The sequence below is a fragment of the Eretmochelys imbricata genome, chromosome 2 (assembly GCF_965152235.1).
Source record: "Eretmochelys imbricata isolate rEreImb1 chromosome 2, rEreImb1.hap1, whole genome shotgun sequence".
Lineage (NCBI taxonomy): Eukaryota > Metazoa > Chordata > Testudines > Cheloniidae > Eretmochelys > Eretmochelys imbricata.
In genome coordinates, this window is record NC_135573.1 from 37,705,587 (window position 1) to 37,720,536 (window position 14,950).

General features: G+C 41.9%; 1 protein-coding gene across 1 annotated transcript in view; it reads right to left on the reverse strand.

The window, feature by feature from the left end:
* Window positions 1-1,571: 1,571 nt before the first annotated feature.
* GRHL2 (grainyhead like transcription factor 2) overlaps window positions 1,572-14,950 on the reverse strand; it is an 88,986-nt gene continuing 75,607 nt past the window's right edge. The window contains exons 15-17 of the mRNA XM_077808669.1: window positions 12,007-12,092; window positions 3,145-3,209; window positions 1,572-1,686 (exon numbers count right to left, since the gene is read on the reverse strand). Coding sequence (XP_077664795.1) covers window positions 1,572-1,686; window positions 3,145-3,209; window positions 12,007-12,092 — 266 coding nt within the window. The remainder of the gene's footprint in view (window positions 1,687-3,144; window positions 3,210-12,006; window positions 12,093-14,950) is intronic.

Here is a 14,950-nt window from a genome sequence, read left to right on the forward strand (position 1 = left end):
AAATTCAACCACAAGATTCCTATTCCTCAGAATGTCCAGTCTTATACCTCATCACAGGTGGGTTAGAAAAGCAGCCATGTAGGACTGTGTGTAGTATGAAAAGGCCATGACACATCATTCAGCACTACTTAATGGAGAGAGAGCTGCAGATGGGGAGGGGAAATAGAAGATCTACAATGCAAACAGAAATACAGCAAAAAGCAGATTCTGGATACGTTGGGTTTGATTCTCCCCTGAACCTTGCCTGGGTTCCAGTCCTGCAAATGATTACGTACATGCTGAACTACTATTGCAAAGTATTGATTTCATTAGGACTACATACATGAGTACAGTTACGTATGTGTGAAGGGTTGGGAGCTTACATCTGTACAAAGCAAGTGTTAAAACAATTTATCACCAAATCAGACTGCTGGCATTTTACACCCATCTTTGCACAGATGGAAATGACAATATGAGGTGCAAAGCAATAGAGGATCAGGCCTATTAACCTGGGCAAACATTTCTGTAATTGGCCATTGCAATAACATGCCTGAAATGGACCAGCATTGAGACAGAAAGGAAAGGATTTTGGAGAAAAAAATAGAGACACACCAATAGAACCACCAAACAATTGCAGTGCATTCAATTTTTAGAGGCAATGGACCAAATTCATCCCCAAAATTAGCCCTTTGAAGTTAATGGAGTTACACCAGGGAGGAATTTGGCCTGATACTTGTAAATATTCCAGTATAAATACTGAACCAAACCCATGAATCAGATGTGAATATTAGCTTCCCAGCACAGCCTCACCCCTCAGCAGTTTGCAGAAATCTAAACCTCGCAGAGAGGAGAAACTCAGTTCACCCTTAATCCAAACACAAAAAAACATAGTGGCAGTAAACACGCCCATGTACAGTAGGTTAAAATATATTATTGCATATTATAAACATTATATACAAGGTTAAAATGGTATTTTTTCCAGCTTACTTACAAATTACAATATAGATGAATGCCTTACTTACACGTCCTCATTGCTACACGCAGAGAACAACCAGAGGTATTTGGCAAGACTATGCGCTACAGAGCAATAGGCATCATTTTGAGTAGGTGAATTCAGTTGGTCACTTTCCCCTCCTTTAGCACTGCACAAATTAGTAGCATCAGATTTTCTGGCAATTGATTGTGGAGGGGGCTATTGTTAAAGCAATTTCAACCAGATTTCCCAAGTTGGACCAATACAATTCCTTTCCCTAATTTAGGAGGCACTTGTGCTGTTTTAACATCTGGGTTCAAAAGGTGCTATTTCACATGAGCTGGAGGTGACTGCTCTGGTAATCGCTTGTACATTGAAGAGGGGGGAGCAATAAATAAGGGGTCAAGTGAACATGCATGGCCTCATGCTTGACAGACTCAAGTCACTGTTTGTTGGGTTTGTTTTTAGTGTTGAATAACAGAGTGGGTGATATTTTCAATGCATTTTTGTAACAGCTTCTCTGATCAGCGTTGACAAGTCTGCAAGGTTCCTGGGGAGCGTTCTTCTTCACAACAAGGATGAAATGCTGTGGTTCCTCAGGAAAGGGCCCTGAGCTGGGCTAGATCTCAGTCAGTGTGATCTTGAAGCCTTCCACTGTGCTCTCCATGTTCAGGATGAAAGTGTCCTCGTTGGAGTAGTGCTCAATGATGTTATCATCCATGTTTACCAAGATACTGGTGAAAATGAAGAAATCAGTATTCTTATATACATGGCTAATCAAAGGGAAGATCGTGCACACTTGCCCAAAGCAAAGCTGCCTGGTTAGGTGTACTCACTTCCTAATCCTGATTGACCCCAAACTGGGGCAGGAGGCTATAAGGGACATACAGAGATCTCTTTCAGAGACCCACTGGTGAAATCTCTTCCCCTGCCTAAAGAGAACGGAATATCCCCCTCCCTCTCCCTCCGCCTGGCCATGCATTGTGAAGTCTCAACGGGGGTGGGAGAATGGAGGTAGTTTGTTTGCTTTATTTTCTTTACTTATAGCCTCTGGGCTAGAGGAAGCTGCCGGAGCTGGGACTCTTGCGGTGCTTATAATCTCTGCAGGACAAAAGAGAGCTGCCAGGGGCAGGACATCTGTGGAGTTTATAAATTGCCTAGAAGTAGAGCTACAGCCAAAGCTTCTGCATCGTGCAACTCTAATGACGCTCCCCCACTCTCCCTGCCCCGGGAGCTCATAGTTGCCTGCAGAGGTGTTGGGCTGCCCAGATGCATCTTGCTACTCCCAGCCTGCTGTATACACATACGGAGGGTTACTTCTGTGTGAGTCAATGATTTTTTTTGGAAATGATGTGTAGCTGGGTGTGAAGCCTGAGCTACACCATATGGGGTGGGCTGGCGTAAAGGTCAGCTTGCATGTGAGAATATAACATGTTTCCTCATTCTTTTCGACAAAAATAGCTTCTTCTAAGAAATGTAACAGCTGAATATGGTGTTAGAAAGAAGCTGACTTAAAAAGCAAACTAGAATTTCTTTAGAAGCCATGGAAATTCCCCCACAAAACACTTTGTTCAGGTAGAATTAAGGCTGTAAATAGGCTTTAAAATGACATTACTAGAATGTTGTCGTTATTTCAAAGTAAACATTGGAAGTCAGGACATTAAGGCTTGGGGGGGTTGGAGATTGGTTGTTTTTAAACTATTGGCACATTTGGGTCATTGTAAAAAGTCTACATTTACTCAGCTAACGTTCTAATATTGAACATAGTTCTGCCCTTCCCTCAACTACCAGCTCCCTGTCAAACTTTCAGCTCTGGGGCCATAGACTATTCCAGAAAACTCTACATCCTGCCAAGTCAATTCTGAATGCAGCCACTAGTTAAAGGCTGGAGAACCAATAGGTCAGTAAATCATAAAGATTACATATATGGTCTGCACAGGACTCTGTTCTCACCCCATTATGGGATTGATACCTCATTCAGTCCATAAATACTGAAACTACGTGCTCCAGACACAGACTAGAGATCAACTTTTTCCATATCTTTCACTCTTTGTCATCTATTTGGGTTAGGGACTTGCTTCCTATTAGGTATTTGTACAGCACAGAGCACAATGGAGCCATGATCTTAGCTGCAGTCTCTGGGCACTACTGTACCAAAAAATCATCATGATTAAGGTTTTACTTTCTCTTACCCCTTTTTGCTTTTCTTGTAAAGTTTTGCAATCTTTTCTACTGGAAGCCCATATTTCTCAGATATCTGAAATCATTAAACAACAACAACAACACAAGAATTAAAGACAAATGAGGAACAGGAAAAACATTCTGTACCTTTAGGATAAGATATTGAAGCACCAACTCATGGAGACTCTTTTAGCAAATATATATATATATATATATTTTCCCATGTTAAAAGGGTCACCATCAGCCTACTTTCATGGACAATGTGGCCTAATTGAAGACTATTGTGCTCTGGAGAGGGATAATCCTAAATAACTAGATTTTTATAAAAACACTCATCAGTCCAGCACCAAAAAACATGGTAAGTATAACCACCTTTGAGTATAGTTTGAGAGTTTTTCCTAGTACTCTGCTCCAGCAGTTAACATTTCTTGTCCCTGGTCACATTTGTGCATTTAGCAAGGCCATTAATATACCTTCCATATAATCAAATGCAGTTTCTCATTCTGCTGACAGTGCTGGTTTTCTGTGCAGGGGGCTCATGTGCCTGGCATCCATTCCTGGAGCACAAGTCTGCAGGGACACCCTAACCACGGAATGAAAGATGGGCTGTCACTGGATCATCCACAACCTGGGTTAGAACTGGTTGACCAATGAAAAAAATGTGTGCACATTTTCATTTTTCATCAACATTTAATTTTTGGTTGGAATTTTCCAGCCAGCTATAGTCTGACTCCCTGAGGCACATAAGAAAATATCATTAAACTAGAGGGCTTTCAAAAACATTTCTTGAGATGTGTCCATGGGTGAACCAGAACGTACAAGAGAACTTTTGAAGGATGACATCTTAGCTAACTGAAATTACCAAGGACAAATCCACTCTATTGTAATGCTTTAGGCAGCCCTTTGCAGGACGTGGCAGTTCACTGGTAAATCCTTTGATGCTCATTATAACAGCATAACCCATGTCACGATAACCCCATTTAATGTTTACGGAGATAATAATTCCAGTATTCATCAATCTCATACCAATTTCATTTCAGAATTATTACTTTGTTCTTTGGGGAGGAGCTCTGTGACACTTTTTTCCTTTAAAGGAAAGGCAAAAGCAGATTGTTCCAAAAAGGGAAAACAATTATGTCAAAGGTAGTGTCTCTGTCACAGACTGTTCCAGGCAAGAGGACGCTGCAAGCATCCAAGCAAACTATTTGCCCTCTCCCAGGTGAAATTAAATTATGTTGCTACTAAACAGTTCATTGTCCACTGCATTAGAGAAGTGAAATGCACAATTAAAATTTTTTTTTGAGTAAAGACTGTCAGACATCAGCCACTAGCCCTAGGTAGGTGTTTGTGTGTTGTGGGTGGGTGGGTGTGGGTGTGTTCAGCATGACTTTGAGAAAATGGAATGTTTTCTAAAGGTAAAAGAGAATAATTGTTGTGAAATGGAGACTGAAGAGCAACAAATACCCAGTACTCCAGCACCACAGGCAGTCTCAGAAGCAAAGGAAAATGCTACTACAAAAATCAAAACATGGCTTCCTAACATCAAGAAGTGGTCATGACCAGAGCCTCGAGGAAGTCTTTAGGGAAATTGAAAGACTGATCTAATTTATCTGAGAAGTGCTTGGACATGATGGGTGTTGTATAGAAGCTAATAGATAAGGCACTAACAGATGGCGCTCAAGAATATATAGCATAATTCCTAGATTTTGCAGGACCAATACAACGTGTTGGGCACTGCAAATGGGTGTGTCTGGTCGCTCTGACAATGGGCCTGGTAGGAACCGCAAGACTAGATCAGGGAGATTTGATAAGAGATGCAGGTGCCATCCACACTTCTGGTTTAACACCCCATAAGGAATGTGAGGCAGTTTACATTTTGGCAGTGTGGTTTCCATGTGAAATTTGTAAACTGTCAATTTTTTTAGGGTTGCGCTTTGTCAGGCTGGTGCTCTCAGTCATGGCTCTGACATGGTTCATTGCCTCTGGAAATGGCTGGATGTGCTAATGTTAGGCCTGGTCCCATATTATCGTTTGTATTAAAATAACGCCAAGAGGCCTCCATGAGGATCAAGGACCCATTGTGTTAGGCACTTTACAGCCATGTAGTAAAGCACAGTCTCTGTCCCAAAGAGCTCACAATCTAATGTAAACAAAATATAACAGGTGGGTTTATCAAACATGAGGAGGGATGGAAGAGAGAAAGGACATGGGTAACGCTGATAAGATCATGCAAAATTCTGAGCACTCTCAATTCCCACTGGTTTCCATGGGAGTGGGGGTTCTTAGTATCTCCCAGGGCCACGCAGCAACTTGTGGGGTCAGGCCCATTGTTCACAGAAGGATGGTGAAGATGTTCTAAATTGATTTGCATTAAAAACCAGTTAACACTCTGCTAACATGAATAAGGCTTGACAGATGAGGTTTGTGCCTATACAGAATCCATAGTTAACAGCATGTAACTGCTTGCAAAGTTAGACTCCAATCCTGCACTGTGATCTAAGCAGGTGGCCTGCTGCAGGCACGTAGCTCACGTTGCAGTATTGGAGTCTTAGACAGTACCCTTATCGAACTAATCTCAGTCAGTATTGCTACTCAGGAAAGCTCTTTAACTGCTTTTTATTCTCATCCAAAGAGGCAGGGGGTTACATGTGTCAAGAGGGGAACATACCTACATGTGTGCATACTGTCTGAGAGAGGAGGGAAGAAAGAGAGACAGCAGATTATGACTAAAAGGTGACGCTCTAAAAGTAATTTAGCTGAAGTGGAAAACAGAAGTGATAGAAAGTGTCTAAGTCTGATTGCTAAAAGGGGGGACGGTTTAAAAGTGCAATCAAGGCAAATTGCCCTGTCACTGTAACTCAGGAAGAGGCTAGAACATCAGTAAGAGTAGCTGCCATTTCCAGGCATTAAATTCTCAGAGATATTCCCATTTCCTCCTTTTACTTCTCCCTTATTATTAATTCTCTGTATTACCGTTGCGCCTAGGAGCTGGAGTCATGGACCCATTTTGTTAGGCACTGTACAAACATAGAATCCCACAATCCTTGTTAAGTAGTGACCAGGGGTCAGATAATATCAGGTGAGTGAACTGGTGGCTGCAGCTCTCATGTGTTCCCAAGTCTACACTTTCATTTGAAAAGAAGCATTAAGGCTCTTTCCCTGTTGGTTGTGAAGAAATCCTTGAACATGTTACTCAAACGTAAAGTGGTGCAGCAGTGTCTGCAGACAGGCTCAAACAATAGCTTTGTGATAGATACGGACTGCCCCTTTTACCTCACTGGGGAGCTGACTCTGAAGCCTAATGATGACTTAATCGTCAATATTTTAACAGGCTATTAGCACAGCTACATGAATTTGTATCTCTGTCCCATGGCAATGTTTATCAAAAACGTCAGGCAAACATATAAAAGAAAATCTCCCTGTCCCAAGGCCATTTGACAGCAGCTAATGCATAGCATACTGCACATACCAAGGCAAAGCTTTCCTGGGAAACCTCAGTAGACCTAAGACACACATACCGCATGTTTTTAGAATTGGTTTGGGATGTCCCATTCTAAGTATATTATTAGGAGATACTTTGGGGAATGCCTTGTTTGCCAAACCCTAGGGCAGGTGCAGGATTTATATAACATGTCCGGATTACTGGGCTTTGGGAAATACCTGAAGTTGATTGAGTTAAGCACATTTCTCAGGAACCACTAAAGTTTCTGCCAACTACTTAGAATAGTAAACTATGGAGGCAGGGATCAGAGTGGGGTTATGGGAAAGCCTCTGATTCAGAAGGTTCTGAAAATGAGCAGCCACAGCAAACGTGCTAGAATCCTCGAGTCCTGTTATAGAATCAGAGAATTTAGAGATGTACTGTCAGGGCATCTCATTTAACACCCTCTTCCAAAGCAGGATAGTTGGGAGTGGGGATCCTTCCAAAGCAGGCTGGTATACAGAGTATTCTCCGGAGCTATCACCAGTCTCATTATAAATAACCCAAATAATAGGACTTCTACCCTTTCCTCAGGGAGATTATAATACATTAGAATAGACCTCTCTGTTAGGAACATTTTCTTAACATTCAGCTTTCATATTCCCTTCCTGAATTTCATCTCATTGCTCCTAGATCAAGTGGTCACCCTTAAAATATTTGCCAATTGCCATAGATAACTTGTCCATGTAGCATGTTAGTCCGCACGAGAGGTGTGTAAATTCTCGTGTGCACTAGCATGTTGCACACTAACTGGCTCACATGGACCCTGCTGACGCACATGAAAAGTTTCTTAATGCCAGCTAATGTAGTACGGTTTGAAATGGGACTAGGTTAATGCGCACTTGGAAACTTTTAGTGTGCACTAGCAGGGTCCACTTTGCCAGCTGGTGTACAACACGCTAGTGTTGCACTAGAATTTACATCCCTCTAGTGTGGACTAACACACCATGTGGACAAGCCCTGAGTGAAGTAACTTCAGTATTTGAAATTTAACAGCAAATGCTAACTTTTGAACCATCCTTAACAGTGAGAGCTATCCTTTCTTTACTAAAACAATGAACAAGACTCCCAAACAGCTAAAAAATATCCCTGTCATGTGACCAGTCAGGATGGTTTTATGTTGAGATGAACACAGGAAAAACAGCTATAATAGAAAAAGAGACTAAAGACCAAATCCTTGACTAACTGCTCCAGCCCTTTGTGTCAAGCCTGGCAAAAGGCAACCCATGCCTGTCCCACCCCACTATAGAGGTCATGTTGGAGGGCCATGTGCTGTCTGGTGTGGAATAGCACAGAGCTGAAGCACGTTGTGTAGGGCAGTCAAAAATTTTCCATCAAACCCATTTTTTCATAGAAAATTGGATTTTTGATTAAACAAAATTTTCTGCAATTTCTGTATTCTTTCCATGGAAAATTTCAACTTTTGTCAAAAAAACCCAAACACCCGAAAAACAAAAAGTTTTCAGTGTTTGACTGAAAACAGAAAACATTCAGCCAAATGATTTCCACTGAAAACTGAAACTTTCCTTTTGGTAATGCTGAAACATTTTTGTTTTGAGATTTTTAACCTAAACAAAATGTGTCAGCTTTCCCAAATAAAACTGTTTTGTTTGGACTCTGTTTGACATTAAACCACATCTTCCTGAGTGACCACATTGCCTCATGGGAGTTGTAGTTTGGATGCCTCATGCTCCTATTCTCTTCTACAGGCTGGGTTCCCTGGACAGACTACATCTCCCCTGATGCACCACAGCCATGGGATTGCCATGATTCACTGTAATGGTTTTAAGCCATCTTTGGAGAAGATCAATGGATATGGTGGAATCCAAAGTGGAAGCTGGCTAGATTCCAAGATCTTATTTTAAGAGGTACTATAAGTGGTATGTCTGGATAGTTCACAGGCAGCAACTGAGCATGTGGATGTGGTACTTTGATGTCACTGGCACTTTATAGTCTTTTGAATAAGTGACTATATTATTCTTTAAACATCTTTCTTTCTCTTACTAATTTGTTAAGCACAAATATCACCCTCTGTGTTTACATAAAGAAAGACAGGGTCCCTGTTCAGAGGAGTTTGCTGTCTGAATGTAAATTGACGTAAGACATGGGACAAAGGGAGAAGCCCTGAGGATGATGTTAGTTTAGAGGTTTTGGTTATTGGGAACCACGGAGCTGTTGGAAGCTGAAGAGGCGGCGCCTGCAGATGGGGCAGCATGCAGAACTGCCTGGCCGGTGCTGCGCCTCCACGTTGGAGCTGAAGGGGGAACATGCTGCTGTTTCTGGGAGCTGCATGAGGTAAGCAACTCCTGGAGCCTGCACCCCTGACCACCCCCCACGCCTAAACCCCCTGCCCCAGCCCTGATCCCCCTCCTGCCCTCCAAACCCCTCAGTCACAATCCGGAGCACCCTCCTGCACCCCAAACCCCTCTTCCCCAGCCACAGCCCAGAGCCTGCACCCCCATACACCCCAACCCTGTGCTCCAGCCCCAGCCCAGAGCCCCCTCCCACACCGTGTACTCCTCATTTCTGGCCCCACCCCGGAGCCCGCACCCCCAGCTAGAGCCCTCACCCCCTCCTGCACCCCAACCCCCAATTTTGTGGGCATTCATGGCCTGCCATAAAATTTCCATACCCATTCTTTTGGCCCTTGGGCCAAAAAGTTTGCCCACCCTTGTCCTGTTCAGTTTCCTGCAAAACACTTCTTTGGTCTGGAGTTCACAGGGAGGGGAAAATTTCACTAAAACTAACTGGACTCTGTTGACTCCCTGGGCTGCAGGTAGACAGCAGGGGAAAGCCAGCCTGTAGCAGCAGGTAGCAGGGATACAGTGGCACAAGCAACCTGCAATTCTTGCTCCACTGAGGTCTTGGAGATTACCAGCACAGCCCACAAAGCATGCAGGCCAGTGCAGGAGCCGGCTGGCTGGGAGGTGTACTGATTCCTCTCTGGCTGGGAGTTAAAATTACTGTCCTCTCTCTGCAGCGGAACTGATCCCATGGGGAATTTGCACTCAGATGGGTTTCAGAGTAACAGCCGTGTTAGTCTGTATTCGCAAAAAGGAAAGGAGTACTTGTGGCACCTTAGAGACTAACCAATTTATTTGAGCATAAGCTTTCGTGAGCTACAGCTTTATGCTCAAATAAATTGGTTAGTCTCTAAGGTGCCACAAGTACTCCTTTTCTTTTTGCACTCAGACGATACATCTGACCCATTATATTCCAATTTTTGTCTAAACAGACTCCACAGGATTTATTTGTTACTTTTTAGTAACCATGAGATATTCACTGCTTGGGAGAGGCCTGATTTTTCCCCTCTGCAGCTAGAATAAAGCAAATGGCCCCTTCTGGTCCTACGTAGTATAGTTCTGGAAGTACTCTATTGAAATCAACAGAATTACATTGATTTAAAATCAACTCAAGCAAAAGCAGAATTAGACCCCTGACAGTCAGCAATCAGCAGGAACGCAGTGTTTTGTGATTGCTGATTTTTTTTTCTAGACACTACGGATACATGTAACTGTTTTCTGCTGACCACGAGTGCCTCAAGTAAAAGGCAAGCATAGAAGGGATGAATATTTGCATCATGTCTTTGAGTCCGCCTACCTCTGAAACCTGAGACCAGTAGCTATTCCCCAGAAAAGAGTAATCTGAGTAGGAAACTGACTGTTCTTTTGGAAAGTGTTAGGAAGGAGAAGAATAAAATAAACCCTAAGTCTGAGAAAATACTGTCAAGTGTCATGGAAAATGTGGAGAACGCCAAAGACCAGGAAGTGTGATAAACAAGAAAAATGTATATCTTGTAAACACAAAAGCGGAGTTTGAATTAGGATCACTCAGGGAGCCCTTCATTATTCATGGGTTTGAGCCTTATTCTTTCAAATCTTATTACTGAGTTTAGATTGTGTAAAAATCCAAATGACCTTCTCATAAAAGGAACTGCTGGAAAGACTGTGGGAAGAATACATGGTGCATGCAAATAAACAGCGTTTGGTATGGATTTCCCCATCATACCACCATTCTGCCTACCAACGAGAATGTCTGTTTTCCGAATGTGTTCAAGATCACTGAAACTAAAATGAACATTTCACTCCCAGACTAGATTCCATCAGTGCTAAAAATGTATTACTAACCCACAGCCATGCCCATGGACAAGAAACAGGGAATTTTTCTGCCTCTGAGCTACTTCTGCTATCTTCTCTAATGCACATTGCCGAGTGAATAGGCACAGAGATGAAGAGGACGTTTAGCTCTAAATTTACTGTCAGAATGAAGGGCTGTAGCATGATTATAACACACCTAGAGCCCAGCTACAACAAGATCAAATCCTGTTATAACATTATTAATTAGACAGCAAACTCTTCAGGGCCCTTAGAACTACTTCATTAGCCAGCCGTCTGTTCTCCCCTGCTACTGGCATGCTACAGGGGACTGTCACCCAGCACATTTTGTTCTAGGTCTCTGCTGTTGGGCTGTAAACAAGAACAAGCCCAACATTAACCCTGACAGTCCCAGTGTACATTTTTTAGTGCTCATAGCTGAGGACCTGGAAACAAGCTCTAAGTTGGTGCTCCTCTCCCCTTCCCATTTCTCTTCTTAACTAAATTCTACCCTCCCTGCCTCACCCAGCCACCCCACGCACAGCTCACTGGTAATCTGACATTTCCCAACCCCCCCTCCACTCTGGGGTCTTTCCTGCACCTCACCAGACCTCACAACGTGACCACAACTGGTGCCAGGTTATCAAACTAGGATTAAATTTGGAGGTGTCCACTGCTGATCAGGGATCACTGGATTGCAAGTAGCAGCAAAGCCAAATCAGAGAAGAAACAGAGCTGGCACAGGCAGTTCACAAAGAGAAGACTTCACTTTGGAAGGCTGGAAAAGATAGGGAGTTGCTGGCAGAAGGTATCAAGGAGAGGAAAGGACTGGTTCTTGCCAAGTAACCATTACCAATCCTTTCACCCCTAGCAGAGCAATCCCACAAAAGACCTAGGAAAAGGTATATTCACAGTCAGTATCCTAAGGTTAAAAAGCGTTAGCAGTGGACACACACGCAGTTGCTACAGGCAAAGGTTTAAAAAGCTCTTGCATAGGGAGGCATGTCGGAACACATAGTCTGACCCTATTTTCTTCTTCAGGCATTTGTTAATTACCTCAGTTTCTCAAGACTCAAGACCCATAAATCAGCTGTACGAATTAGTCTTGTCTCATTGACCTGCTGACAGTCCTGAATTTCAGATAAGGAGACATGCTCCAGAAAGCCTTTATGGAGCAGTTAAATATGTATGAGGATGGCTTTGTATGTGCACTATGTGTTCTGTCTAAGTAATGCTTTGAGAATCTCAAGATTTTCTTTGAGTGGAAGATTAATGAGGTAGGGATGTGAAATACTTACCGCTTCCATTAGCCCCTTTACTGTGGGTGACTTTAGCATCAAAGCATCATACACTTCATCCGCCTCTTTCCTCACATACAGAAGCACTGAAAGAGCAAGAATCAAATTTGGAGCAGGCACAGACAACTGAACAGATGAAATACGTCTTATTAAATAGGAAGCCAAATATTAATCCTGAATCAATGACAAATCAACACAAATAATGAAAGCCAGATGTTGTTAAAAAGTAACACCATCTCCTGTAAACACTTATGTAAACTTGCAGGAGGCATATTGGCACACAAAGAAAATTAAACAAATTACATTAAATTTTTGAGGAATCCATGTTTTTGTGAATTTAAGATTAGTTAATAGTTTTATTGAAATATGGGAAGTCCCAGCTGAAGAGCATTTGAGCTATTGCTTTGTAGATTTTCAGTCCCTGGGCTGAATTGTGGGATCAAACAACTGAAATTATAACCAGTTCTCTCTGCAACCTATTTATAAGATTTGCACCTCTCTAACCTTTAGCCAAAAGGCTAGGGAAAGGAATTCAGAAAAGGCAAGTCTACTTCGTAAATTAACTTTCCCTTAAGCCAATACCCTGAGAAAAAAGTAAGTTAAAAAAAAGTAACATTCTTTGATGTTACCATTTTGGCAGTCTTAAATGTGCACCCTCAAAATGAGATCTAGTCAATTTCACAGAATGAGTTAAAAGTGATTTCAGGCACTATAGGGGAGTTATTCAAAGGCACAAATGGCAGGTAGGCACTTACTTCCCATTGATTTTCACCTGCCCTTTGTGCCTTTGAAAATCTCCTCCTCAGAACCCCGCCAATTTTTGCAGGTTTTCAATCATAGTTTCCTGTCTGATCTAGATGTTTTTTCTCTCCCCTCTTGCTGTGCTAAACACCCACACAGATAAAAGGGAAACCGATTGGCTGGATATTCAGGGGAAACAGTGAAACAGACTCTACACAAAGTGCTGACACAGGTACAAAGTAAACAAACTGAAAATTAGAAAAATGCATTTATTAGTCTAATCTTTTTTACTTATCTGAATCTTAGGTGTTAGGTTAAACTTTTTTAGACAGAAGTGTAAGATATTGATAATTTTGTTTCTAACAGGACAGTTTATTTCAAACAACCAGGTAATTCAATATTAATTAATGTATATTACATGCACATATACATATTTTATCAGATATTTAGAGGTCCATGTAATAAACTGCACCAGCCATTATTTGTACCTACAAATTGGAAATGCAAAAAAGGGAGACTAGTTTTTAACCCTTAGAGTCTGGAGGGAATTTTCCACCAGATTATATTAATTTTACAATAGAATTACCTCCACTCTAAGACAAAGGCAGAAGGGTATTTGCCATAGCAAGCCAGTGCCACTGGCTTTAATTCCCACTGGAAATATGTTTAAGTGTGAACATGGACACATTAGAAGGAATTGCAACTTCTTTGCCCAGGCTTTCAGATGACTGAAATGAGCTCATACTTAGCTGTCAAGATCACTGTCCATTCTCTGCCTTAAAACTGTGGGCTTCAGGGGATCATGATGTTTTTGCTCCTCGTATTTAGCAATGTTAAGGACCCTACTATAGAACCACATAACGTGCACCCAAGGATAGGTATAAGCCTTAAAAATCCATGTAATAGTGAAATGTAGGGAGCCTCATCTATCTGATGGTATGTAGTAACACTGTTTGCTTATTCAAGAATGGCCTTTTGGTGACTCAAAACAGTTCCCATGTAACCTTCAGCTTACATCTGAAAGGGGGGAAATCACTCAATCAAATGCTAACGTTACGGTAGTTAAAGTTAAAAATCTTTGCTGTACTGAGAATGTCAGAGAACATTATGTTGAACGAAAGATCCATTACAGGGATAATGGGGATCCTGAATCACTGCTATGCATACACAGAACACGGAGTTGTAAATATATGGTGTTTTAGTGGCGTGAATGGAATTCTGTCATTGATTCACTCGGTTATGTGATTCAAACATCTCTTATCCCGTCTGATTAAATGTCCACCATACTGTCACTATTTCCATGTCATCTAGCCAATCTCTCTTACAAACGATAAATCACAGTGTTAGAGACAAGCTACATATAGTACTAGACAGTGAGCTGTGTGTAGGGGCAAATCAGAAAAACTGTAACCTCTAAAGCTATCTGTCCCCGGCTCTAAATATTCAGTACCTACTGTCTTCCCAGCTCTGGACTGCACTGTGTTACTTAATGCTCTAAGACCAAGAGTTTCAAATATGGTCCCTAAGGGCAGACTCCTAAATTTATACTTAGGTGCCTAAATAAACAGCCCAATTTTCAAAAATGCTGAGCACCCAGCAGCTCCCCTGAACTCAACCAAAGCTGCTCGGATGTTCAGCACTTTTGAAAAATCAGGCCACTAATTTAGCTGTCTAAATATGAATTTGAATTATGATGTTATAGAAGAATTCTGAAAATATAATGGATATGTTGCATAATCAATGAAAAACTAATGGAGATGACTGGAACTCAGCAAATACTGGGACCTTATGAAAAGAAAGATTCAATTTGCAGGACGCATTTTAAGGGATTCAGCAGGTGATGCATGTTTGTGGGAGCAGGAAGGGAAAGTAGATGGCAGGAGAACATGAGGCAGGCAAAGAAGATCTTGGATGGATGATGTGGTACCCTGTGTGGATCAAAAGGACTGATCATCCACAAAGAGATTAGCAGAGGGCTGTAGAGAATGGGCTAACATGGTGGCAAACCTCCAGTAATGGAGATGCCACATAAGAATTAAAAAAGGAATTTGGAAGCCTAACTTTGGGCACACACTTTGAAACTTTTAGCCTCATGCCTCTCAGCTTTCAAACATACCAAGGTATGATATAAATAACCACGGTGTGACAAATAAGTGCAATGTGTTGTGTTGTGGGTTATGGATAATCGACAATGGAGAAAGTT